This window comes from Xyrauchen texanus, chromosome 10, assembly GCF_025860055.1.
Source record: "Xyrauchen texanus isolate HMW12.3.18 chromosome 10, RBS_HiC_50CHRs, whole genome shotgun sequence".
NCBI classification, from domain to species: Eukaryota; Metazoa; Chordata; class Actinopteri; order Cypriniformes; family Catostomidae; genus Xyrauchen; species Xyrauchen texanus.
In genome coordinates this window covers 19,435,019-19,460,152 of record NC_068285.1, presented here as the reverse complement: position 1 = coordinate 19,460,152, position 25,134 = coordinate 19,435,019, and the positions used below count along the sequence as shown (strand labels likewise).

Here is a 25,134-nt window from a genome sequence, read left to right as displayed (position 1 = left end):
TAAAATGCTAATAAAATAGCCAGTTTCTTATTAATTTCCATTTGTTTATGATACATGTTTACAGGATTTGTATCATGTTAATGCGCGCATGCTTTGGAACTGAGGCGTCTGTTCCAGCCCGAGACTAAAAAGGGGTGCAGAGCAGGAGGTTCCCCCAAACAAAGCGCCTGAAAATGGGTCACAGACACCAAAGATCGGCTCAAAATAACTCCACACATATGTGCTTTTGTTTGTGTGTGGGAGGGACCGTCCTTAACTAGCTTCTGGATTACTAAATCAGAGCAATCGTTGCTGTTCCAAAGATGAGATGCAACACATCCCAAGCAAATTAGTTTAATTCTCGGAAGACTCAAATAGTTAGCATAGTTCACTGAAAATTTTAAATTCTATAATTTGCTCAGGCTAAGGGATTGTTTTAAACCTGTATGGCTTTCTGATGTGGAAAAAAAGAGCAGAGGATATTTTGTACAATGTCATGGCTGCTCTTTTTCATATAATGAACGTGCATGGGTACAGAAGTGTCCCTCTCCAAAAATAAAAACAGGAAAAGTACAATACAAATGTTGCATTAGACTCTGAACATTTTGCACTTCTGAAACCATATAGCTGTGTGGGGAACAGAACATTTAAATATTTTTTTTCTGAAAGTCTTCCCCTCTGCCTTCCTCACAAATCATTTGTGAGTAGTCTCCATAGTTAAAAACCAGTTTAATACTGTAAAATTGTGGATATTGTTTAAAAACAAGATTATCAATAATACTATCATGAATGTGAGATTCTGAGTTCAAATTTTCAAATCTGCATTTTATGATGCTGTCTTGTTCAAATAAACTATATATTAAAAGAAAGTCAATAAAGCTTTATAATCTTAATGCTAGAAAGACTTAAGTGGATAGTCCGCTCCACATATATTTGTAATACAAACAGAAAATCTCTCAGATACAAAAATAGAAAACTCTTCAGGTAAAACAAAGCTCATCAAAACCAAACTTTATCAGAGACGAAGCTACAACTTTTCAGAATGTGCTGTGTAAATACAACTTGGATAAATTACACATTTAAAAGGATTGTAAGTGACGCTCTAATGAATTAACATTTGAAATAATTGTGCATTCATCCACAAATGAGCAAAAACTCACTCAAGCAGGGTATTAAGTTCATATAAAAGATTTATTCAGCCTCAATTGTTTTAGTGCTTGCTGGCAATACAAAACAGATCTACAAACATTACGTACAGACAGATGTGGCCATGTAAAGCCTGAAATCCCACTCTCAAACGCCATCATAAACGCTTAAAAATATACACAAAACAAGCACTATTGTAGAGGTGAATATGAGCAACTTGTACAAGACTTGACGGTGTCTTTTATCTGATGTTGTTGAAGGAGTTTGGGATTTAAGGCAGTGTAGACTTAACTCTCCATTAGTGGCCGTCACATGGATGCAGCCCCATCAGCCTGTGAGGAAGGTGGAGTTTGGTCTATGAAGGAAAAAGGTAGCCAGATTTAAAACTTTACAGCACAACAGCTCCGCTGTCACAGGATACTGATTGTGCCAGTGTTGATCAATAAATGTTCAGTGTGCATTTGGGTTGAGACGTGTTACTCACACATGCCATTGGGAGCTCCGGGTTGCCGAGCACCCATCACCTGACCAGTACCAGCACTGCCCATCGAACGACCTGAGAGGGGTGCGAAAACCAAAATGTTATATGCATGAGCTAAAAAGGCAAAATAGAGCAAAAGACAGAGGCAGTGAATGTGGAAACATTTTTGTGTGTGCAAGTGTATAATCGCACTACGCACAATCATCAACAGATCAGTCATTGAGTGTTTGTACCATGCTGAAGAGGGTCATATGCTGTGCTGCTGCTGCCCTGTGAGGCTCCTGCTTGCTGCTGCTGTTCCATGTGCTGTCGTGCTTTCAGCTCAGCATACTTCACCTGCTCTAGGTGGAAGTTCTGCCTCTCAGACAATAACTGCTGTCTCTGCTGCTCCAACTACAAAAGAAACAGACAAAAATCCAAGTTTTAAATAGTAGTTTACTAAAAAAAAATTTAATTCGAAACCCATATGTCTTTCTTTCATCTTTATAACACATTATAAGATATTTAGAATATTTTGAAGATATTCAGATGTTTATTGTAATTGTCATACTACTATGTTGCTTGGAACTGCACCCAAGACTTTCACCCACTGTTTCACTTGTGTATGTGGTTGAGTGAAAATAAAGAAATTTGATTTGAGGAATGTCAAAAACATTCAAATGAACGATATGAGGGTGAGTTGATGATCAAATTAAAATGTTTTGGGTGAACTATACCTTTAAATAAAAATACTTGATCTTTCTCCATTTAAATATCCTTCTTGTTTGCAACATATTATGAATGCATTATTCAGTACATATAACGGTCAAATATAGATCAATGGCTGACAAAGCCAGATCTTTGTAGACCACATTTAGAAATAATTTAGTGTCCTCTCAAAGTCTCCCAATTTTCACAAATGAATCTATCGTATAACCTTGGACAGATGCCAGGTCTTGCTTGTCTGCTTTAATAAATCTCACAGAAAGAGTCACATTAACTCACAGCCTCTTTTTCTCGATCCATAATGGTCTCCAGTTCTTCAAAGTGTCTCAGTTTGATCTCCAACTTTTTCATCTGAGTCTCAACCAGCAGAGCCACCAGAGACTTAATCTTTCTCTCTTCCACTGCAGCCAAATGCTAGAGGAATAGGACAAAAACAGGAAAGAGCAAGAAAGGAGAAAGTGGAAGTGAGTTCAGATTAATGGGTTTTCAGTTGGTTTATGTTCATAGTTTTGTTTCGTCACTATTAGTGGGATAGTTTACAAAAATAAAATACAACATTTTCCTGTCATTTATTCACCCTCATGACTTTCTTTCTTACATGGAACAAAGTAGATGTTAAGAAGACTGTTTACATCTGGTATTAAGATGCGTCCCCCCCATCCAAATGTTGCTTTTGTGCTTTGATTAAATTTCAAATGCATTTGGGGGTAGTAATTGTGCACAAATTATTTTCACTTATTTGTTGTGGTTTATTATCATGCAGTAACACACTGACATAGTGATCAATGTTGTAGCCAGGAAATATTGGGTGGGCCTCAATAAAAAATGGATGGGCCAAGATTTCGCCCAATTTTGCTTTTTTTTTTAACCATATTTTTACAACAGGGAAGCAGCACATTCACAAAGTTTAGAAATCAGAATTTATGCATTTTTAAAACATTATTATTATTTTTTTATTTATCCCCTTTTCTCCCCAATTTGGAATGCCCAATTCCCACAGCTTACTAGGTCCTTGTGGTGGCACAGTTACTCACCTCAATCCGGGTGGCGGAGGACAAGTCTCTGTTGCCGCCGCTTCTGAGATTGTCAGTCCACGCATCTTATCACGTGGACACACAGCATGTGGAGGCTCATGCTACTCTCTGCGATCCATGCACAAATTACCACCCACCCAACTGAGAGCGAGAACCACTAATCGTGACCACGAGGAGGTTACCCCATGTGACTTCACCCTCCCATGCAACAGGGCCAATTTGGTTGCTTGGGAGACCTGGCTGGAGTCACTCAGCACACCCTGGATTCGAACTCACGGCACTAGGGGTGGTAGTAAGCACCAATACTCAATGAGCTACCCAGGCCCCCAGAATTTATGCATTTGTAAAACTATTTTATGTCGTCATTAAACAGAGTCCCTCCCCTCCAAATCCGATCACAATTGGCCACAGGAGATGCATTTATGCGACCAGGTGTAAACAGCGATGTGTCTCACCTGACCACATGTGATCGGATCACCCGAGACACATCTTAATAGCAGGTGCAAACGGGGTCTTAGAGACTCACATCCTCAGTCACCATTGACTTTTATTTTAAATCTTTTTTTTTCTCCATACGATAAAAGTGAATGGTGACTGAGGCTAACATTCTGCCTAAAATCTCTTTTTGTGATTCAAGAATCCATACATTCATACATGTTTGGATCAACATGAGGGTCAGTTAATGACAGAATTATCATTTTTGGGTGAACTAACCCTTTAATGTTCTTTGGTGGGTGCCATGAAAGAGGTCTGTTATTATTCAGGAAATTCAACATTTACCTTTGATTTGGAAGCTGCAGATGCTAACGCTGCAGCAGCGGCTGTGGCGATGTTTCCCTCCACCAACTCAAGCTCCGCCCTCCCCCTCATGTCCTCCCCCTCCCCTTGGGCATGGCCCAACTCAAAACTCTCCTCTGGATAAACAAACAATGGAGAAAAAGGAGATATCATATACAATCACACAACCTACTAAGCAGAATAAAATACAGTACACAAAAAGCCGCAATGGAGGTTGTGTGAAACAATCTGGGTTACTGAAATACATCACATTGTAGACTTCAAATTTAGGTGAATGTGTGAAGTCATGTGGGTACAAATGCATACAGAAAATTTGCATCCAATGCATACTGAATTCCTTTCAAATGTAATATGGGTAGTGTGGTAGTAGTCTACTGCAGATTTAGTGTAACTAGGCTTTCACCACAACTACATTTTCATGATCAACATCAAATCTTTAGTAACATTTCAGGATTATGTTTACTTGATGCAAACTAATAGGCAATAAAGAGTGCGAGCGTGTGACACTTTAAGAGTGTTAACATGCAAACGTGACTGTATCGGTCATCAGAACATCTGTACTTCACTAACCTGCAATGCTCTCCTCTCCCCTCTCTCCTTCACTCTCTTCTTTCTCCTCATTCTTCACGTGCCCTCCCAAGACACCATCACCCTCAGGCTACAACAGATATTACAGAATCAGTCAAGATTACACAATCAGCCTCTCATAATACATCAATTCATAGATACATTCTCCTGACCTTTAAGTGAACTCAGTGGTATAAAAAAAATTAAGCTTTCACAGGCATTCCTAGAAGCTCACATAAAGAAAATAATAACTGTAATCATATGATCCCGTATATAGCAGTGCTTTTTGTGTCACAGAAAAAATAATTATGGTTAAAATTATGTTTTTGTAAGGTAAGAGTTTGCAGTTTGAATTAAATGCAATGAGATAAAAGACTTGGTAGCAATAGACAACATGTCATCTGATTCCCAAATGAATGACTCATAGGAGCCTAATCTTTTCATTAATCTATCAAAAAGACACAAACTTACAAGTTATCAGTTCAAATCAGTCTAACAAATTACTTGCTAAATCCGTCAGAATCGCAACCGAATAAACATCTGATTCACTTAACCCTTGTGCGACCTTCGGGACATTTTTGTCTTTTTAATTTTTTATGTTATTTTTATGTGTTAATGCCAATGGCATACATTTTGCCAAAGGTGTATATTTTTTGGGAAATTTTGATATTTCAACCTCAGTTCCTATAATACAATGTGTACACAAAATGGCTACACTCAGGAACTTCAAGACAAAAATGTCCCCATTGAAACCCATTAAAACTGCCATATTTGATCCCAGTGCCATTAAAGCATAAAATCAGATGGTGCCATTTTTCTCATGTTTAGCCTATGGAGCAAATGCATGCTTTTTCCAATTTTCTGTTTACTGCATTATAGAGCACTGCAGGCCAATTGAATAAATGATACAGCTAAAATTGTGTGGGTGTGTTGATATGGATGTCAGTGTGTGTATTGACAAATTTGTGTGTGTGTAAAAGAAAAGAAAAAAAGTGGATAAAACTGACATTTAAAGGGTTAAAATCCTGATAATTAATGAATATTTGATAGTTATGATCAGGACTGATGTTGGTTAAAAACAATTTACTCATTGAAAGTGGAAAATAATATTAATACATAATATTATTATGGCAGTTTTTTGACGTGGACATTTTTGTCCTCTAAGGACCTCCGAGTAACATTTTTTAATTGATGCACAAGGGTTAATGACTGGGCCTTTATCTGACTGTGTAGTCAGATACAAATATACAAAAGGGCCATTTCTGAGCATATATTCAAGTGAAATCCCACTTGAAGACCCCACACAAAACCCGCATCTCGGGTCATTGCATTCTCCCTTCCCTCTCGGGCCACAAGGGGGCCCCCTACACCCATCTATTTGAGCCATAACAGATGCCTGAGTCTTACTCAAAGCTTTTAGAATATTAAACAAAAAAAATGTAATACAAAAACAAAAAAGACCTTGCTTTCTGGGGCCCCCTGGTGGCTCAGGGGCCCTAGGCACCAGCTTACACTGCTTATAGCTAGAAACGACCTTGGATATAATATCTACGGTTTAAAAAAAGAAAAGGGTAACACTTCACAATAAGGTTCTACAGTATTTGTTGACATTTGTAAATGCATTAGTTATCATGAACAATAATTATTTACAGTATATATTAATCTTAGTTCATGTTAATATATAAAAAATAAAATTTTTCATTGTTAACTCACGTTAGTTAATAATGCATAAAGTACTGTTAATATATACAACTTTTACTTAATTATTAGATTGTTTAGAAATAACATTAAGATAAAAAAAGCTATAGAAGTATTATTCATTGTTAGTTCACGTTAACTGGTGTAGTTAACTAATGTTAATGAATACAATCTTAATGTAAAGTGTTACCAAAAACTAAATATGCTGCAAAAAATAGTTATATTTGTTTAGTATGTAGTTCAGACCAATTATGGGGATGCTGGAGGAAAATTCTGTAAGAAACAATAGAATAAGAGTATTCTCTTTTCATTCGGATTTGTGAAATAGGAACACAAACAGCAGAATGGATGATAATTTGTCTCCAAATCAGCTTCTCGTACCTTTTCAAGCTGCTCAGATTCGGCATTCATCTTTTCTATACCAGCCTCATCTAAAATAACAGACAAACACCATGATCATGTAAAATCTGTACACCATATAAAATGATAAACTGCCTTATGCATTTGTAAGTGTTTAGAATGCATAGAAGGTGATTGTTTAAACTGCATTAACATCATGAAAGTTTTCTCCTTTCCTTTACTGCCCTCCCCAGGTTGTTCTAAGTAATATGACTATTCCAATCATTCTTTAAATACTCTAAAAACGTAACGTGTGTGTGTGCTCATGTGAATGCGTGAGAGACAGAGAGATAGATTTGGAGTACCAGTCTTTTCTGATTGGTCTGTCTCAAGCCCTGCAATACCAGTGAAGGAAGCCTCTAAATTATGCCCAACTCTCTGTGCTTTGTGAAAGCTGGCATTGAAGAACTCTGGTGGGGCTTCCTCTCTTGCTCTCGAGAACTCCTCTGAAAGAGAGGCAAGCAGCATCAAATACATATTCTCCTGTACCTCAAATATCAGCCATGCACATACTAACAAACTCTTACCCAATGCTGCCTTGGCGGCTGCAGAGGCCACTCGAGGGTCGACCACAGATGCAAGGAAAGCAACAGTGCTCATTACAGGGTTCCCTGACTGGCTGAAGGGAACAGGCTGATAGGCTAGTGGGCCCATAGAGGCTTCGGAGTTCTCTAGATACGGGTCCTCTATGGGCAACCGCAAGAAGTGAAGAATGCAGTCATCCTGCGTACGGCTGCCCACGTGTTCTGACACCTTGTTCCAGTCATCTTTATACATCTCTAAAGCCTGAGAAGAGGAGAAAGAAAGACAAATGAATAACAAAGACAATATAGTACAGTTTAAAGCATTTACAATCTTCTTGACTTGAACTATTGGTTTGTTCACCTCCAAAAGCAACAGTGTTTCCTGTTCTGCCCATTCTTGTCCTGCACTTGCTCCTTTACTCTACAGATGAACAAGAGAAAGGGGAGAAGAGAAAGAGAGCACATAGGTGACATTTGCTCAGAACCATGGACAGCTCAAGGGACAAAAATAACACAAATCGATTATAGAAAGTTCTGATTGAACACTGCAAATTGAAACTGCAGACAAAGCAGAGAAGTGTATTTTTGTGCGTATGCATGTTTTACCTTAGGATGTTTCCTGGCATAAATGTCAGTCCGCAGACCAAAGTTCTGTAGGTCAGATGGCTTTTCTATGGACTTCTCTGGGAAATGCAACATATGCTGAGAGGCTGACACCTTAAAACACAAAATAAAAAGACACATGAGAACCATGTTACAAGATATCTCATTTATTCATCACATCAGAGTAATAACACTAATAGTCAGTAAAATGGCCCTCTGGAATACTTGATGGACTGATAATATAATGATTTCAACATATATCACCCAACTTGAGGATGAGTTAATGACATGACTTCAACAAATTAATGTTTCATGTCCATTTATTGATTTTATTTGCCAAGTAGCTGTTTAGCAAGCAGGATAATGGTCAGTCAGCCAATCACCATTTTGGGTTTATTTTGTGATAAGGACCACTTGATTGTACATTTTCCCTTACATTTTAAAAGGCAAGATTTTGATGTTTGAGCGAATAAATGTTTGTGTTAAGAGTGTTTGTGTATTACCTGTAAGGGTCTGTGCTGTAGCGGGACGAGTCCTGAAGGTGTGTCTGATAGAACATTGAAATGTGGTGTTGGGGGTGGGCCCATAGGGAGGGGTCGGCTCTCTGCATCCACCTGATAATTTATCAACCCCCATTGCTCCAAAAATGCATGAACCCTAAAATGCAAGCACATTGGTTTATAAATAAATTTTAAATGATGTTTGCACAGGTGTGAAATCCTTAATGCAATTAGAAGTGGCTAAATGCTTCTTGATAGCACTTTGAAAATTATGAAACATGAAAGTAGGGCTGCACAATTCATTGAAAAAATACAATTGCAAAAGAGTGTCTATTACATTATTCAGTTTAGGTCTCCTCCCCTAGCATCAACATTTTCTATTTACAACACAATTTTTGGTCCGTTGCATGCATGAATGCAATAGCAGATTGGAGGCATTTAAATTAGTCTATTAGCATATCAGAAACAACAAACTAGTATTCTAGTATTGCTGCATGCTCACTTTGTTGCATGAAAATGTATAAAAAAAATAATAATAAAGCAATTCAGAAACAGTTCTGGATATGTAGCCCACAAAGAACATGGTATTCAGTTGTGCCACACACAAAAAAAATATGTTTTTTTTATATTTTAATATAAACATATTTGAAATATTATAATATTTTAATGTAAATTGCAATTACAGAAACATACTAATATATTAAAGGAATATTCTGGATTCAATACAAGTTAATCTCAATCAACAGCATTTGTGGCATCATTTTGATTACCAAAACACCAAAATACCATGTATTTCGACTCATTTCTCCTTTTCTTAAAAAAGCAAAAGTCTGAGTTACAGAGAAGAACGAACAATGGGAGCCACTTTTTGGAGGGTTTAAAAGGCAGAAATTTGAAGCATATAATTTTATAAAAGCACTTACATTAATTCTTCTATTAAAACTTATATATAATTTGAGAGTTTAAATTGTCATTATTAGTCATTTTAGGGTTTGTTGACATCATGGCAACAAAGTTGTAAAATTGGCCATAACTTTACACAGAAAAAGTTAGTAAGTGATTTTATCACACACATTTTTTTTACAGGCATACTATTTATGTCTCGTGGTGATACTTTAAAAAAAAGTGAATACTTTAACGTTAAAAATATTTGCAGTTCCCAGTTCACTTTCAATGCAAGTGCTTCACTTTTGCATTTTTTTAAAGGAGAGGTAGGTCAAAATAAAATTTTGTGGAAATCAACATTATGCCACCAATGCTGTCGATTGAGCTGAACTTGTATTGAACCCGGAATATTCCTTTAAGACATAATACAACATATACACACCTTATAAGTGCACAAACATCTCCCGTCAGGTTTCGTCTGCAGGAGGTTGAGGTTAAATACTCCTGAGGGTTTAGCCGGTACGTGTCAATCATGAAGTTTCGGTATGCCAGATATCTACAAACGACAAACATTAACAAATTAAATATGATGAGTCTGATACAGAGGGTATGTGCCGGAGAGCATACATGCTTTAACTTACATTTCGGGTGTTTTGGACTTATTTTTCCCATTGAAGAACTTGGGCAGTGCTCGTCTCTCAATCTGATGAACACTACCAGACAGAAAAAAAATAGAAATCCAGTGTCGCTCTTTGCAAAATGTATTAACAAGGTTTGTTAAATCTCTTGTACAAAGAGATTTTTTTTTTTATAATCAATCTGGCACTGAAGTACAGTTCATGGGTAATGTTTGCAACAGGAAGCTCTTAAAAATGAAGACATGAAGGAATGGTGGGCATGCATTATATTAAATATCATCTATTACATTTAAACTTTCCCCCGCAGTTGACATCTCAGTAGTCACAAAAAGCTGAGAACAGGAAAAGTTGTATGTCTGAGTATGAAACGGTCTTTTAATTTCAATAAGACAAAAGACTTCCTGAAGAATTCAGTTTTTTTTTTAGATACATTTGAAGACATTGGGCCAAGGCATGCAGTAACTAACTATGTTTTGGTTGAATTTCATTATTTCTAATTTTACGTTTCACAATGTCAAATGTCCAGCTTATGTCAAACTGAGGACACCTAGCATGAAAGAGATCTTAACAGATGTTCAATTAAACTCTTACCAGTTGTAGTCAAACCAGGATGCATAGGTGGGTACAATGATGTGATGTGTTTGCTCTGTGGCACTCTCCTCTGCCTCCATCCCACGGCCAAACTCCCTCTGCTCTTCTTCATCCTACACACACACACAATAGATCAGAACTCAAACTGTTAAAGCACATGGACATAATGGAACTATGACAATTGAAAAATACAAAAACTGACTTACTCTAACGCCAGAGAGAAGGTCTTCTTCCTGGTCATCTGAAATATTAAAAATACTGTCGAACATATACAGTGCATCCAAAAAGTATTCACAGCGCTTCACATTTTCCACATTTTGTTATGTTACAGCCTTATTCCAAAATTGATTACATTTATTATTCTCCTCAAAATTCTACAAACAATACCCCATAATGACAACGTGAAAGAAGTTTGTTTGAAATCTTTGCAAAAAAATTTTAAATAAAAAAAAATGAAGAAAATAACATGTTCAAAAGTATTCACAGCCTTTGCTCAATACTTTGTTGAAGCACCTTTGGCACCAATTACAGCCTCAAGTCTTTTTGTGTATGATGCTACAAGCTTGGCACAGCTATTTTTGGGCAGTTTCTCCCAATCTTCTTTGTAGGACCTCTCAAGCTCCATCAGGTTGGATGTGGAGTGTCAGTGCACAGCCATTTTCAGATCTCTCCATAGATGTTCAATCAGGTTCAGATCTGGGTTCTGGCTGGGCCACTCAAGGACATTCACAGAGTTGTCCCGTAGCCACTCCTTTGTTATTTTGGCTGTGTACTTAGGGTCGTGGTCCTGTTGGAAGATGAACCTTCGCCCCAGTCTGAGGTCCAGAGCGCTCTGGAGCAGGTTTTCATCAAGGATGTCTCTGTACATTGCTGCATTTATCTTTCCCTCGATCCGGACTAGTCTCCCAGTTCCTGCCGAGGAAAAACATCCCCACAGCATGATGCTTCCATCACCATGCTTCACTGTAGGGATGGTATTGGCCAGGTGATGAGCGGTGCCTGGTTTCCTGCAGACATGACGCTTGCCATTCAAGCCAAAGAGATCAATCTTTGTTTCATCAGACCAGAGAATTTTGTTTCTCATGGTCTGAGAGTCCTTCATGGTGCCTTTTGGCAAACACAAGGCAGGCTGTCATGTGCCTTTTACTGAGGAGTGGCTTCCGTCTGGCCACTCTACCATACAGGCCTGATTGGTGGAGTACTGCAGAGATGGTTGTTCTTCTGGAAGGTTCTCCTCTCTCCACAGAGAAATGCTGGAGCTCTGTCAGTGTGACCATCGTGTTCTTGATCACCTCCCTGACAAAGGCCCTTCTTCCCCGATTGCCCAGTTTGGCCGGGTGGCCAGCTCTAGGAAGAGTCCTGGTGGTTCCAAACGTCTTCCATTTACGGATGATGGAGGCCACTGTGCTCATTGGGACCTTCAATGCTGCAAAAAAAATTCTGTACCCTTCCCCATATCTGTGCCTCGATACAATCAACAGACAATTCCTTGGACTTCATGGCTTGATTTGTGCTCTGACATGCACTGTTAACTGTGGGACCTTTTATAGACAGGTGTGTGCCTTTTCAAATCATGTCCAATCAACTGAATTTACCACAGGGGGACTCCAATCAAGTTGTAGAAACATCTCAAGGATGATCAGTGGAAACAGGATGCACCTGAGCTCAATTTTGAGTGTCATGGCAAAGGCTGTGAATACTTATATACATGTGATTTTTTTCGTTTTTATTTTTAATAAATTTGCAAAGATTTCAAACAAACTTCTTTCAAGTTGTCATTATGGGGTATTGTTTGTAGAATTTTGAGGAAAATAATGAATTTAAATCAATTTTGGAATAAGGCTGTAACATAACAAAATGTGGAAAAAGTGAAGCGCTGTGAATACTTTCCAGATGCACTGTATATGTAGATTTATAATGACATGTTATAATAGCTATATAATTATTACTGAATGGCCAGACACCTGAAAATTGCATAGAGACAAGAAAACACAAACATACCCAAGTCAGCCATTATCCCTCCTTTGACTGGGGTGTTTTCGCTGTCTTTTTTCAGATTCACTGTAGCCAATAAGAAAAAGGTATGGTGATACTCTCCCAACCAAACAGACAACTTAAGAACGGAACACAAAAAGAAAAACAGAAAAACTAAAATAAGTTACCATTTTTAGGCAGAATAACTTCCTCCATGTTAGGGACAGGTATTGGATCCTCCATGTCTTTGGTGAGGTCTTCCTCTGGCTCCACCTCTTCTGGTTGTCCACGTCTCTTATATGCCCCTGAACTACAGGTTTATACCAGAATAAATAAGCTATAGATAAAAGCCACTTATCATACTACAGGAGACTTTCAGAGGAAAGAATGTGTGATAAATCAAGCAGTGACGTTACAGTGATGCAAATGGAAGAATATAAAGAGAGAGAAATGTAACTCTACCCTTTCTTTCCTCCCTTCTTCCTAGAGTCAGAGGATGATGGAGAAGGGGAGCGCCGCCGCTTCTTCCCCGATTTCCGTTCCTTCTGAAAGGGAAAGGAAATAAAAAAAGACTCAATCTAAGAGGATAATCAGAAATAAACCTAAACTAACAGCAACAACAACCTCAAAGAATGAGATGACAGAGTCGAGGGAAAAGTATACCTCTTCACTTTGGTAGATACGCCGCCGGAAGATGACACTATTCCCATTTTCGTCTAGCTCATAGTCTTCCTCATTCATCCACTCATTAAATCTCTCAGTGTCAAGGACCCATTTGGCATGAACCTGAAAAAAAACAGGCATTTTAGAAGACAATCTCACTTAAGTTTACAATGTCACTACAAATTAAAGCCCATCTCAATATTTTAATGATTGTCTGGGGTAAACAACAGACAAAGTGATCTTGAGGTTAGAGTAGAGATTCATGGGAATTCAAGGAATTAAAGGGATAGTTCACTCAGAAATAAAAACCCTCTCATCATTTATTCACCTTCACGCCATCCCAGATGTGTATGATTTAATTTTTCTGCAGAACACAAAACAAAAATGATATAGAAGAATATTCCAGCTCTGTAGGTCCATTCAATGCAAGTATATGGTGGCAAGAAATTTGAAGCTCCAAAAATGCAGCATAAAAGCAATCCATAAGACTTCAGCGGGTAAATCTATTTCTTCAGAACCAATATGATAGGTGTGGGAGAAAAATATAAATATTTGAAGAAAGTCCTTCCTTACTATAAATTCTCCTTCCTGCCCAGTAGGTGCCGATATGAAGAATGCGAATCGCAATTAAAAAAGAATAAGTGTGTGGAAGTGAATGTGGAGACTAAAATATTGTTCTGTTTCTCACTCACACTTATCATATCACTTCTAAAGATATGAATTTAAACTGCAGTCTTTCAAGTATTACATTCATGCTGCCTTTTTATGCTTTTTAAGCTTCAAAGTTTTGGACCCTGTTGACTTACATTGTGAGGACCTACACAGCTGAAATATTCTTCTAAAAATCATTGTTTGTTCAGTTGAAAAAAGAAAGCATTCACATCTGAGATGGCATGAGGGTGAGCATATGATTAGAGAATTGTCATTTTTGGTTGAACTATAATTTTTTTTTTTACCTTCCAGCACCTGTCTGTGTTGGGGGGTTCCTCCACATTTCCAATCACATCGCTTGCTGAGACTAGAGAGTCATAACTAAAAAATATATATAATTTAGAAGAATAAATCATAATTTCATCATAAGGAAATGCAGTATGAAATGTAGCAATTTCTAATCTGTGAATTTTAAAGCTGCACTACAGAAGATTTTTTGGTTCAAAATGTAAAAAATGTCATTATTTATTGAGTACATCAAAAAACAGTGTTCAAAAGTGTTCATTTGAATTTTGAGCTGCTGGGTCGGATTTAGTGCGAAATTGCAGGCCTATGTTGTTAATCCATACGACATTATGTCATGTTCGTAAACACAGAAAAGAAGTACCGGCTGTCATGTGTTCCGGCTGGCTATTCAGCCTGTCACTTACAGACAGTTCTGAACAGCATTACAGCAGTCTAGATGGATGTTTATCTGTTAACTGTTTGGTGAATTTCATTACATTCTATAATGCTTGGATATAATGCCTGGTAGGGTTGTTGAAGCTTATATTGCTTGTCATGCTTTTATGAATCAAACATTACCCGTGTGGTAACAGATCACAATGTACATTGTCTGGTGAATTTACTTTAACATGTTTACTATTATTCATGACTTCTGAGTATTTTATAACATCACTGTAGCTTCCAGGTTCTCCAAATGTGTGTGCCACTGTTTTCTCATTTATTTTGACCCAGTCACAAATAACTTATTGTCCTTTTAGCAGATTGCCTTTTTACAAATATGTTTAAAAGTCACTTTAGGTGCACGTTACTACAAGGTAGTTCCCCATGAAATGTATAATAATCACAAGTTGTTCAAATGTACCAATTTCATAGCACAGTAATGTACATTTTAATTTGTTTAGTGTGTAACCATCTCTCCATTATAACTTTGCTGATAAGAAAATTGTTAAACTTATTATTGTATTTGTTATAATGCATATTTCTACATTTTATTTTCATGTAAAGTATATTTCAACCCCATCATTACTGAATCACTAGTATTACTGAGGTACTAGTATTACGGTTTTACGGTTCATTATCAGCTGAGGCTCTACAATATAATATACAGTAAATTAAATGTCTTAGATTGAAAAAATATTTAAATACGAGTGTTGTTTATCTTTAAAGCAAGTCATATTTTGGTTTTAAATGTTTCATCGAATAACAAAATATCAACATGAAAATGATGTTATGATTCCAGCTCTGGATATCTCCCAGTCATGATCACACACAGGCAAAGTCCAGGTAAACTCAAATCATGAGATTCATCCACGCAGAAAAGCAAGTAAACTCACGTAAAGTGTTCTTCCACAAATTGCTTACAATTTTACATTTAAAATATAAAGTTCTGTAGTGCAGCTTTAAAAGGTGCACTCAGTAATTTTTTGTTTGTATTATCTTGCACTTACAGTGACACCTAGTGGTGTGGATGTATCATTTAAAATCAATAGTTTTCAATTAAAGATGCCATTGTAGAATTCACTCTTCACAATCAGCCATGATTAATTTAATCCAAGAGTGACGGTGTCCAATAACAAGACTGTTACTGAGATTAAGGAAGTAGTATTCAGCTGATCATGTGATCATTACATGGCAGGCTCCATGAGGCCAGACACCTTGCCCCATGTAGATTAAAAAAGCTTTTATAAGGTTACGATATGACTAGAGCCCTCATCTCATGGGAGTGGTCATGATTTTATACATGTGTTTCAAAATTACAATTAACTTCTTTAGGAGTAAAGGCCATTGCACACTGAGTCCGAAATTTTCGTATGCGTTTTTCCGTGTTCATCAGCCTAAAAATTCGTCACGCACAGAAACCTTGCACACTGAGTCTGATGCGTATTTATTAAACCTTTGCGGAAAAAAACGCAAAAATTACAAAATGGATTCGTCAAGCAGTGAGGATGATTTTGTTGCCCTCTCTCTTCTTAAAAAGAGAAAAAGAAAGAGGAAATATTGGGTCCATCCAATCCTGAGATTGCGCCGAGAGGAAGGAGAGTTTCAGCTCCTTATCAAGGAGTTGTGAAATTATCCCGAGCGATTCAAAATTTACCTCAGAATGTCTGTGGAAAAGTTTGATGCTTTGCTAGCGATACTGGAGCCACACATTAAAAAGAAGACTACAAATTTCCGTGAGCCAATCGATCCTGAACAGAGACTGGCAGTATGTCTAAGGTAGCTATCACACACACTCACACACACACACACACACACACACACTCACACACACACACACACACACACACACACACACACAGCCGGCGAAAGCGCTGGGCAGACAGAACAGCTGTATACAGGTTATATTTTGTACCCTAATAATACAATAGTAATCGAATTGGCTGCTCAATCACACCTAAATCAATCCGAAATTTCGATCTGATTGAAAGGGGAGGTTTATTCCTTTTCTATTCCGATCGAGAGAACATACACTTGATCGAGTTGAACACCGAAACTGAAAGGACTGCGCATGTGCAATGATGTGCGGAACGAGCTGTTCTCCCCCCACCCCACACACACACACACACACACACATTATTGAAACAACATTAAGTTGTGCTCTATAATAATATATGTATAATTTCAGGTATCTGAGCACTGGGGACTCATTCACGAAGTGTATCAACTTGTCAGACTCCATTCTGGATTTTGCCGGTCACTTGTACGGTGGCTCCGATTTGTCAAAAAACCTCTCAAAATGCTGGCTGTGGATGCGAAAAACGCAGAAAATCGAACCCGATCCGAATTTTTTTATTACGGACGAAAGTTTCGGAGGCAGTGTGCAAAAGTGATTGAAATAACGTGAGGTCGATTTTTTTTTTTAACGTGCGAAAATTTCGGATACGAATTTCGGACTCAGTGTGCAATGGCCTTAAATCTTTTTTTATGGGGAAATAATTACTGAGTGCTAGCGGTCGACCGATATATTGGTTTTGCCGATTAATAGGCACGATATCACATTTCTGGAAATATTGGTTATCGGCAAATATCCACACCAATAGTTCAACCAATGTTGTGTCCGGTGCTGGCGTGGCTGTGAAGGGTCCGCTGTCATTATACAGTATGAGAGCAGCACTTCACTGATACCTTGTGGGGTTTGTTTTGACACGTGAGACTACACGCATGGAGCAAAACACTTCAGATGCAGATTTAAAATCAACAATGAAAAGTATGTACACATGTACATGTTGTCATATCATTGTAAAGTAATTAATTTGTTGTTATAACAAATATAGATGCAAGTCCTACTCAAATGTTTAGATGTCATGATTGTTACCATCTATTACCATCTATTTGCATTAGTTTATATCCAGCTGGTCACATTTATGCATTCGTTAGCCAGTTAAGTTGCATATTTAAAGCTAGTGACATGAGAAAGCAAAGTAATATCTTCATGCAGCCAAGAGAGTATAAACAAATCAGAAATACATAAAAGAAAAGTGTATCGTCACTGTAATATGAATTAAAATCAATCACATTCTTGTGCTAAAAAAGGCTAGACACAGCACAAATGGATGGTTGCAAAAGTGTTCGGTGTGAACAGCCCCTTACAGTTGGTGGATGTCTTTGGCTGTTGTGTCTTGCTCTCGTATAAGTGTTTCTCAGATTAAGCAATGTGTTGTTTAAATGCTTTGTCAGGAAAGATGTTCAACTTGGAAATATGTGTCCAGTCTGTTGTTCCATCTGTTTGAACAGGCCCTGACCTTGGCTCATAGTCTGAGCCGCTTCATCACTGAGTTCAGACGAATGCCACTGCTGTCTGTGAATATTGCTAATCTACATACAACTGTACTGAATAAAAACAATGTGGTATTTCACTGTTATTATGAAGCTTGAGTCTGGAGTAGTAGGAATCACAGGAAGTGTAACACCATGTGAACTGTCTATTGAAGTGTTTTCCACCCTCATTTTACTTTTGACTTTTAACTTTTGATAATATGGACTAAAACATTTTATAAATTCATTTTATGCACATTAGTTGAAAATGAAATGCTATTTTTTAACAGCCAGGACAAGAATGTTCTATGCAATAATATAAAATTGCTGAATGGTTTATGTATTTATTGCACTCTCTTGTGGACTAAGGAAACAACATCAATTTAAAAATCAGCTGACTTAAAAATTGTAATATTAGTATATATATATATATATATATATATATATATATATATATATATATTTTAATATATTGATTTCATTTTAAAAAGTACAATACATTTTCATGGTTCAGCCAGTACTGTTTATTTTTGTAATAAAGTTCAGCACTATTTTACTTTGAGTGTTATTTTTTCATTCAGTATCAATTGGTTGATTAAGTTGGGCAGTTCCTGCTGGTAACTGATCAGTTATCAGTAAGATCAACTATAGGTCGACCTCTACTGAGTGCAGCTTTAAGTAAACGTGTGTGATGTATTTTCTACCTGTCTGGGCACATGCCCCAATGCACCATCACTTGCTGATCTAATGGCATGACTAGTCTTAGCCACTCTTCTGTAAAAGGTAAATAAACAAAACCATCTATAATAAACATTATATGCACAAATATGTCTATTAAAGCAGATAAAACCAGGCTTCCACATTCAGAAATTAAACAAAAACCTAAACACACCTTCATCTGCTGTGGAGGGGGATGGGTATATCTGGTGTGTGGCTTGTGACTTCTCTTCTGCCATTGTGCCCTAAAAAAATTAGTAAGAAAAGTATTATACATGAACATCAATATGTGTACAGGTTAGATTTCCCGAGTTCTTTTGCCATTACAACTTTTTTTCCACTCACCTGGTGTCGCATGACAATGTCTTTGAGTTTGAGAGCCTGCTTCTGTTCCAAGTCAGGGGACAGGTACACTACAGGTCTTCTTAATAGATTATTCTAGTATAAACAAACACACAAGTCAGATATTGTCCATAAAGACTCTCATGTCTTTGCTATGATCCAAGCACAAATACCTGTATTAGTGTTTTCTCCACACAAGCGAACATTTCAACATTTCGATCCACTCTGGATGGGTTCTGAAGATCAAAGCGTCTCCTTTGATAAAACAAAAATACACACTGGATGAGTTACGTCTGAAAGCAACTTTATTGTAAACAATTTTATTAGCTTAGGGATCACCTGATTTGATATCCATCTCGCATCCAATTACAACTGTATATTTGAGAACAACATACATTCAAAGAGCTTAAATACACTGTTAATACTAACCAGCCCTGTTCTGCCTTAAACTTGTACACTGATCCCAGAATATGGCAGAGAGCACCGCCCGGCTGCAGATCCAGAAAACACTTTGCCTGAGGACAAAGAAACAAATTCATATTGATTATTTGGAACTTTTTATGAAATGAATGATCTGGGTTTGGTGATGGTTGTTTCCTTCCTCAGTCAATCAGGTTAGAAACTGAAAGAGAATTACATTAAACTGTGCTGTATGCATGAGACACCATGTGTGGTTTTTTTTTTGTTAAGAGAGACTGAAAGAGTCAGAGAAAGACAATGCCCATAAAAGTGAGGAAAAAGCAGTCTCACCGGGAGTTTTGTAAAGCCTGGGTTATTTGCTTGGCGGCCAAAAGAGTCTTCATGAAACTGCAGCAGCTGGGTGACCAGCCCAGACAGTAACTTGCTGGAGGGAGCATCAGTCTGCACATACTTGACATAAAAAACAGATTAGTGAGATTGAAAGTAAGGCCTGTAGTTTTAACTTTGAAACTTTTACTCCACTGGATTTATACCTTCCACACACAATACTAGCAATATTAATTAATTTATACATTTTAATTAAGGATATCATATGCAACATGACATGTGTTACCTACACAGTGTAGGTAGGGTGATCAGTGATAGTATGGACACCGAGAGGGGGTGTGTCACTTAGGCCAATTAAACAAACATCTCTACAACAAGCGCCAGTTTCCTCAACCTCAAAGGTGCTAGTATGCTAAAATGAATATTTACTCACATTACGCGGTAACTAAAAACCATCATTTAATTTAACCCTTAAGCAAAAGGTGCTGTTGTAGAGTCTGATCTAAACCAAACTTTACAACAAACATGACTACTGGATGAACGTTGTAATTTGTGCTCTGTCGTATATGTTTAGACAGTTTTCTGTTTAGCTAGCTGTTAACTTCTGTATCTTAAACAAAACAAAAGCCAATATATTACCAAATAAATGAGCCTTTGGCATTTTTAGACACAGACGAGAACCCGAAAACACTAAAAGAACAATAGAAGTGTCTGTAAAGCAATCAAAGAAAGATGTAGGTAACCACCACATCATATGGGGTTTCCCGATTCAGCTGGCAAACCTTTTTATAATGCTTTCCGATCCAGCTGCGGACCGTTTCCATCTGATAGATTATCTCTGAGCTCTCCCAGAATTGACAACACGGTCCACCATCCATTCTTCGGCTCAATGAGGAGCTACAACCGGCTTGACTTGTGGTAGGTCCCGCAGAAGCAGATCCTGGAGGTTGTGTGGCCATTGTTACATGCTAATTAGCCTCCGCTACAGAAAATGACTGAATCCTCTAGAGCGCCTCTAGCGGTCACACTGACGATGGCGCCAAACGACTCTGGGGACTCTTGGAATACTACTGAACTGCCTTCTGCATGCTACACATTGTATGCTGCCTTCTTGTTTTTGTAATGGAACAGTAGGCTACTATAAATGGTTTAAAATCTTGTATGCAGCAAGTTTTTTCATCCCAAACTAATACTAATACTAATACTAATACACACTGTTGAAGAACATTTTTAAAAATATAATGTAGATTTGAAGTCAGAAATGTACATACACTTAGTCCTTAAAACTATTTTTTTTAAACACTCCACCGATTTCATATTAGCAAACTATAGTTTTGGGAAGTTGTTAAGGACATCTACATTGTGTATGACATGAGTAATTATTCCAACAATTGTTTATAGACAGATCCATTTTAAATGACTATCACAATCCCAGTGGGTCAGAAGTTTACATACAATAAGTTAACTGTGCCTATAAGCAGCTTGGAAAATTCCAGAAAACGATGTCAAGCCTTTAGACAATTAGATTCTGATAGGAGGTGTACTATATTACACTAAATTAAGTACTAAATACACACATGTGGATGTATTTGAAGGCCTACCTTCAATCCCAGTGCCTCTTTGCTTGACATCATGGGAAAATCAAAAGAAATTAGCCAAGAATTCAGAAAAAACTTGTGGACATTCACAAGTCTGGTTCTTCCTTGGGAGCAATTTCCAAACACCTGATGGTACCATGTTCATTTGTACAAACAATTGTACTTAAGTATAAACACCATGGGACCACGTAGCCATCTCCTAGAGATGAATGTAGTTTGGTGTGAAAAGTGCAAATCAATCCCAGAACATCAGCAAAGGACCTTGTGAAGATGCTGGAGGATACAGGTAGACAAGTATCTATATCCACAGTAAACCGAGTGTTATATCGACAGAACCTGAAAGGCTGCTCAGCAAGGAAGAAGTCAATGCTCCAAAACCACCTTAAAAAAGCCAGACTACAGTTTGCAAGCACATGAGGACAAAGATCTTACTTTTTGGAGAAATGTCCTCTGGTCTGATGAAACAAAATTTGTATCAAAAATGTTTATGTTTGAAGGAAAACTGGTGAGGCTTTCAAGCCGAAGAACACCATCCCAACCATGAAGCATGGGTGTGGTAGCATCATGTTGTGGGGGTGCTTACTGGTTCACTTCACAAAATAGATGGCATCATGAGGAAGGAATATTATGTGGATATATTGAAGCAACATCTCAAGACATCAGCCATGAAGTTAAAGCTCGGTCCAAATGGGTCTTCCAAATGGACAATGACCCCAAGCATACCTCCAAAGTTGTGACAAAATGGCTTAAGGACAACAAAGTCAAGGTATTGCAGTGGCCATCACAAAGCCCTGACCTCAATACGATAGAACATTTGAGGGCAGAACTGAAAAAGCGTGTGCGAGCAAGGAGGCCTACAAACCTGACTCAGTTAAACCTGTTTTGTCTGGAGGAATGGGACAAAATTCCAGCAGCATATTGTAAGAAGCTTGTGGAAGGCTACCCAAAATGTTTGACCCAAGTTAAATAATTTAAAGGCAATGCTAAAAAATACTAACAAAATGTTTGTAAACTGCTGACCCACTGGGAATGTGATGAAAGGAATATTTATCTCTACTATTACTCTGACATTTCACATTCTTAAAATAAAGTAGTGATCCTAACTGATCTAAGACAGGGAATGTTTCTACGATTAAATGTCAGGAATTGTAAAATGTTTAAATGTATTTGGCTTTGTATGCAAACTTCTGACTTCAACTGTACATACAGTGCATCCAGAAAGTATTCACAGTGCTTCACTTTTTCCACATTTTGTTATGTTACAGCCTTATTCCAAAATGGATTAAATTAATTATTTTCCTCAAAATTCTACAAACAATACCCCATAATGACAACGTGAAAGAAGTTTGTTTTAAATCTTTGCAAATTTATATAAAACATTATTTTTTTTTTTAAACACATGTACATAAGTATTCACAGCCTTTGCTCAATGCTTTGTTGAAGCACCTTTGGCACCAATTACAGCCCCAAGGCTTTTTGAGTATTATGCTACAAGCTTGGCACACCTATTTTTGGGCAGTTTCTGCCAATCTTGTTTGCAGGACCTCTCAAGCTCCATCAGGTTGGATGGGGAGCGTCGGTGCACAGCCATTTTCAGATCTCTCCTGAGATGTTCAGTCGGGTTCAAGTCTAGGCTCTGGCTAGGCCACTCAAGGACATTCACAGAGTTGTCCCGTAGCCACTCCTTTGTTATCTTGGCTGTGTGCTTAGGGTCGTTGTCCTGTTGGAAGATGAACCTTCGCCAAAGTCTGAGGTCCAGAGCGCTCTGGAGCAGGTTTTCATCAAGGATGTCTCTGTACATTGCTGCATTCATCTTTCCCTCGATCCTGACTAGTCTCCCAGTTCCTGCCGCTGAAAAACATCCACACAGCATGATGCTGCCACCACCATGCATCACTGTAGGGATGGTATTGGCTAGGTGATGAGCGGTAACTGGTTTCCTCCAGACATGACGCTTGCCATTCAGGCAAATCTTTGTTTCATCAGACCAGAGATTTTTGTTTCTCATGGTCTGAGAGTCCTTCAGGTGCCTTTTGGCAAACACAAGGCGGGCTATCATGTGCCTTTTACTGAGGAGTGGCTTCCGTCTGGCCACTCTACCATACAGGCCTTATTGGTGGAGTGCTGCAGAGATGGTTGATCTTCTGGAAGGTTCTCCTCTCTCCACACAGAAATGCTGGAGCTCTGTCAGAGTGAACATCGTGTTTTTGATCACCTCCCTGACAAAGGCCCTTCTCACCTGATCGCTCAGTTTGGCCAGGCGGCCAGCTCTAGGAAGAGTCCTGGTGGTTCCAAACTTCTTCCATTTACGGATGATGGAGGTGACTGTGCTCATTGGGATAGTAGCACCAATAGCACCTCCCACAACTGCAAAGACCTGCAAAGGGTGGTTTGAACTGCCAGAAACATAATTGGAGGTGAGCTTCCCTCCCTCCAGGACATATATAACAGGCGGTGTGTGAAAAAAGCTCGGAGGATCATCAGAGACTCCAGCCACCCGAGTCATGGGCTGCTGTCACTGCTACCATCAGGCAGGCTGTATCGCAGCATCAGGACCCGCACCAGCCGACTACATGACAGCTTCTTCCCCCAAGAAATCAGACTTTTGAACACTTGATCTCTTACGATCAATCATCAGCACTGCACTTTATTAATCTTATTATCTCACACTGGACTGTCAAATATATTCTCCACAATGTAACTACTGCATATTTATTTTTATATACTCTTATTTTTTATTTTTGTTGTATGTGTATTCTATACTGTACATAATATATTAGTATTGTGTAGGTATGTGTACATTAGACATGTAAATTGTGTTGTGTAATATGTTGTTTATTGTAAATTGGTATATGTCTCGTCTCTGTCATGACTGCTATGTTGCTTGAAACTGCACACAAGAATTTCACCTACTGTTGCACTTGTGTACATGGTAGTGTGACAATAAAGTGATTTGATTGTTGCAGAAATGTTTCTGTACCCTTCCCCATATCTGTGCCTCAATACAATCTACAGACAATTCCTTGGACTTCATGGCTTGGTTTGTGCTCTGACATGCACTGTCAACTGTGGGACCTTATATAGACACGTGTGTGCCTTTCCAAATCATATCCAATCAACTGAATTTACCACAGGGGGACTCCAATCAAGTTGTAGAAACATCTCAAGGATGATCAGTGGAAACAGGATGCACCTGAGCTCAATTTTGAGTGTCATGGCAAAGGCTGTGAATACTTATGTACATGTACATTTTAATTTTTTTATTTTTAATAAATTTGCAAAGTTTTCAAACAAACTTCTTTCACGTTGTCATTATGGGGTATTGTTTGTAGAATTTTGAGGAAAATAATTAATTTAATCAATTTTGGAATAAGGCTGTAACATAACAAAATGTGGAAAAAGTGAAGCACTGTGAATACTTTCCTGATGCCCTGTATATGTTCCAAATTGCATACTTCTGCACTATCCTTTGCCATTTTGTGGTGTCAGTAGTGTGTTCACTAAAGATTTAATGAAAAGAAGAGTACTACAGGACACTTTATGCACTGCTGGACACAACGGGCATGCTAAAGCTAGTTTCATACATTACTTTCATCAGCTGAAAAACAACTTATAAAGAAACAAAAATCTTATTACAATACAACACTTTGAAAATTCATACATTGCCACGTGCAAAGTGCACAACATATAGTGCATCATTTGGGAGACAGCTTCAAAGTATATAAAAGAGGATATATATATATATATATATATATATATATGTGTGTGTGTGTGTGTGTGTGTGTGTGTGTGTGTGTTTGAAGTTGAATTTCCAACTTGGAAATTTTCAACTCCGATTTCGCCGAGATGCAGG

The 25,134-nt window shown here is 37.9% G+C and overlaps 1 protein-coding gene across 1 annotated transcript; it reads right to left on the bottom strand.

Moving 5' to 3' along the window:
* Positions 1-1,161: 1,161 nt before the first annotated feature.
* LOC127650505 (SWI/SNF complex subunit SMARCC1-like) lies at positions 1,162-20,642 on the bottom strand. Its single transcript, XM_052135955.1, has 28 exons — positions 20,466-20,642; positions 19,687-19,806; positions 19,366-19,451; positions 19,110-19,191; positions 18,940-19,032; positions 18,770-18,839; positions 18,582-18,651; positions 14,142-14,217; positions 13,186-13,308; positions 12,985-13,064; positions 12,711-12,832; positions 12,550-12,609; positions 10,755-10,789; positions 10,549-10,661; positions 9,961-10,032; positions 9,762-9,875; positions 8,438-8,591; positions 7,938-8,048; positions 7,693-7,752; positions 7,335-7,593; positions 7,113-7,253; positions 6,790-6,839; positions 4,714-4,801; positions 4,126-4,259; positions 2,591-2,725; positions 1,840-1,999; positions 1,610-1,681; positions 1,162-1,480 (listed from the first exon to the last, which is right to left on the bottom strand). Exons 1-28 carry the CDS (start codon positions 20,640-20,642, stop codon positions 1,434-1,436), a joined length of 2,904 nt encoding a protein of 967 aa, XP_051991915.1. The 3' UTR covers positions 1,162-1,433.
* Between the last annotated feature and the right edge of the window lie 4,492 nt (positions 20,643-25,134).

Bases quoted from the DNA above. Each gene is read 5' to 3' on its own strand.
- LOC127650505 (XM_052135955.1), bottom strand. From the start codon at position 20,642: ATGGCCACACAACCTCCAGGATCTGCTTCTGCGGGACCTACCACAAGT. The intron at 10,790-12,549 runs GTATGTTTGTGT...TTAATATTTCAG, and splicing joins AGGGATAATGGCTGACTTGG to ATGACCAGGAAGAAGACCTT. The intron at 10,033-10,548 runs GTAAGAGTTTAA...TCTGTCTGGTAG, and splicing joins TCCTGGTTTGACTACAACTG to TGTTCATCAGATTGAGAGAC.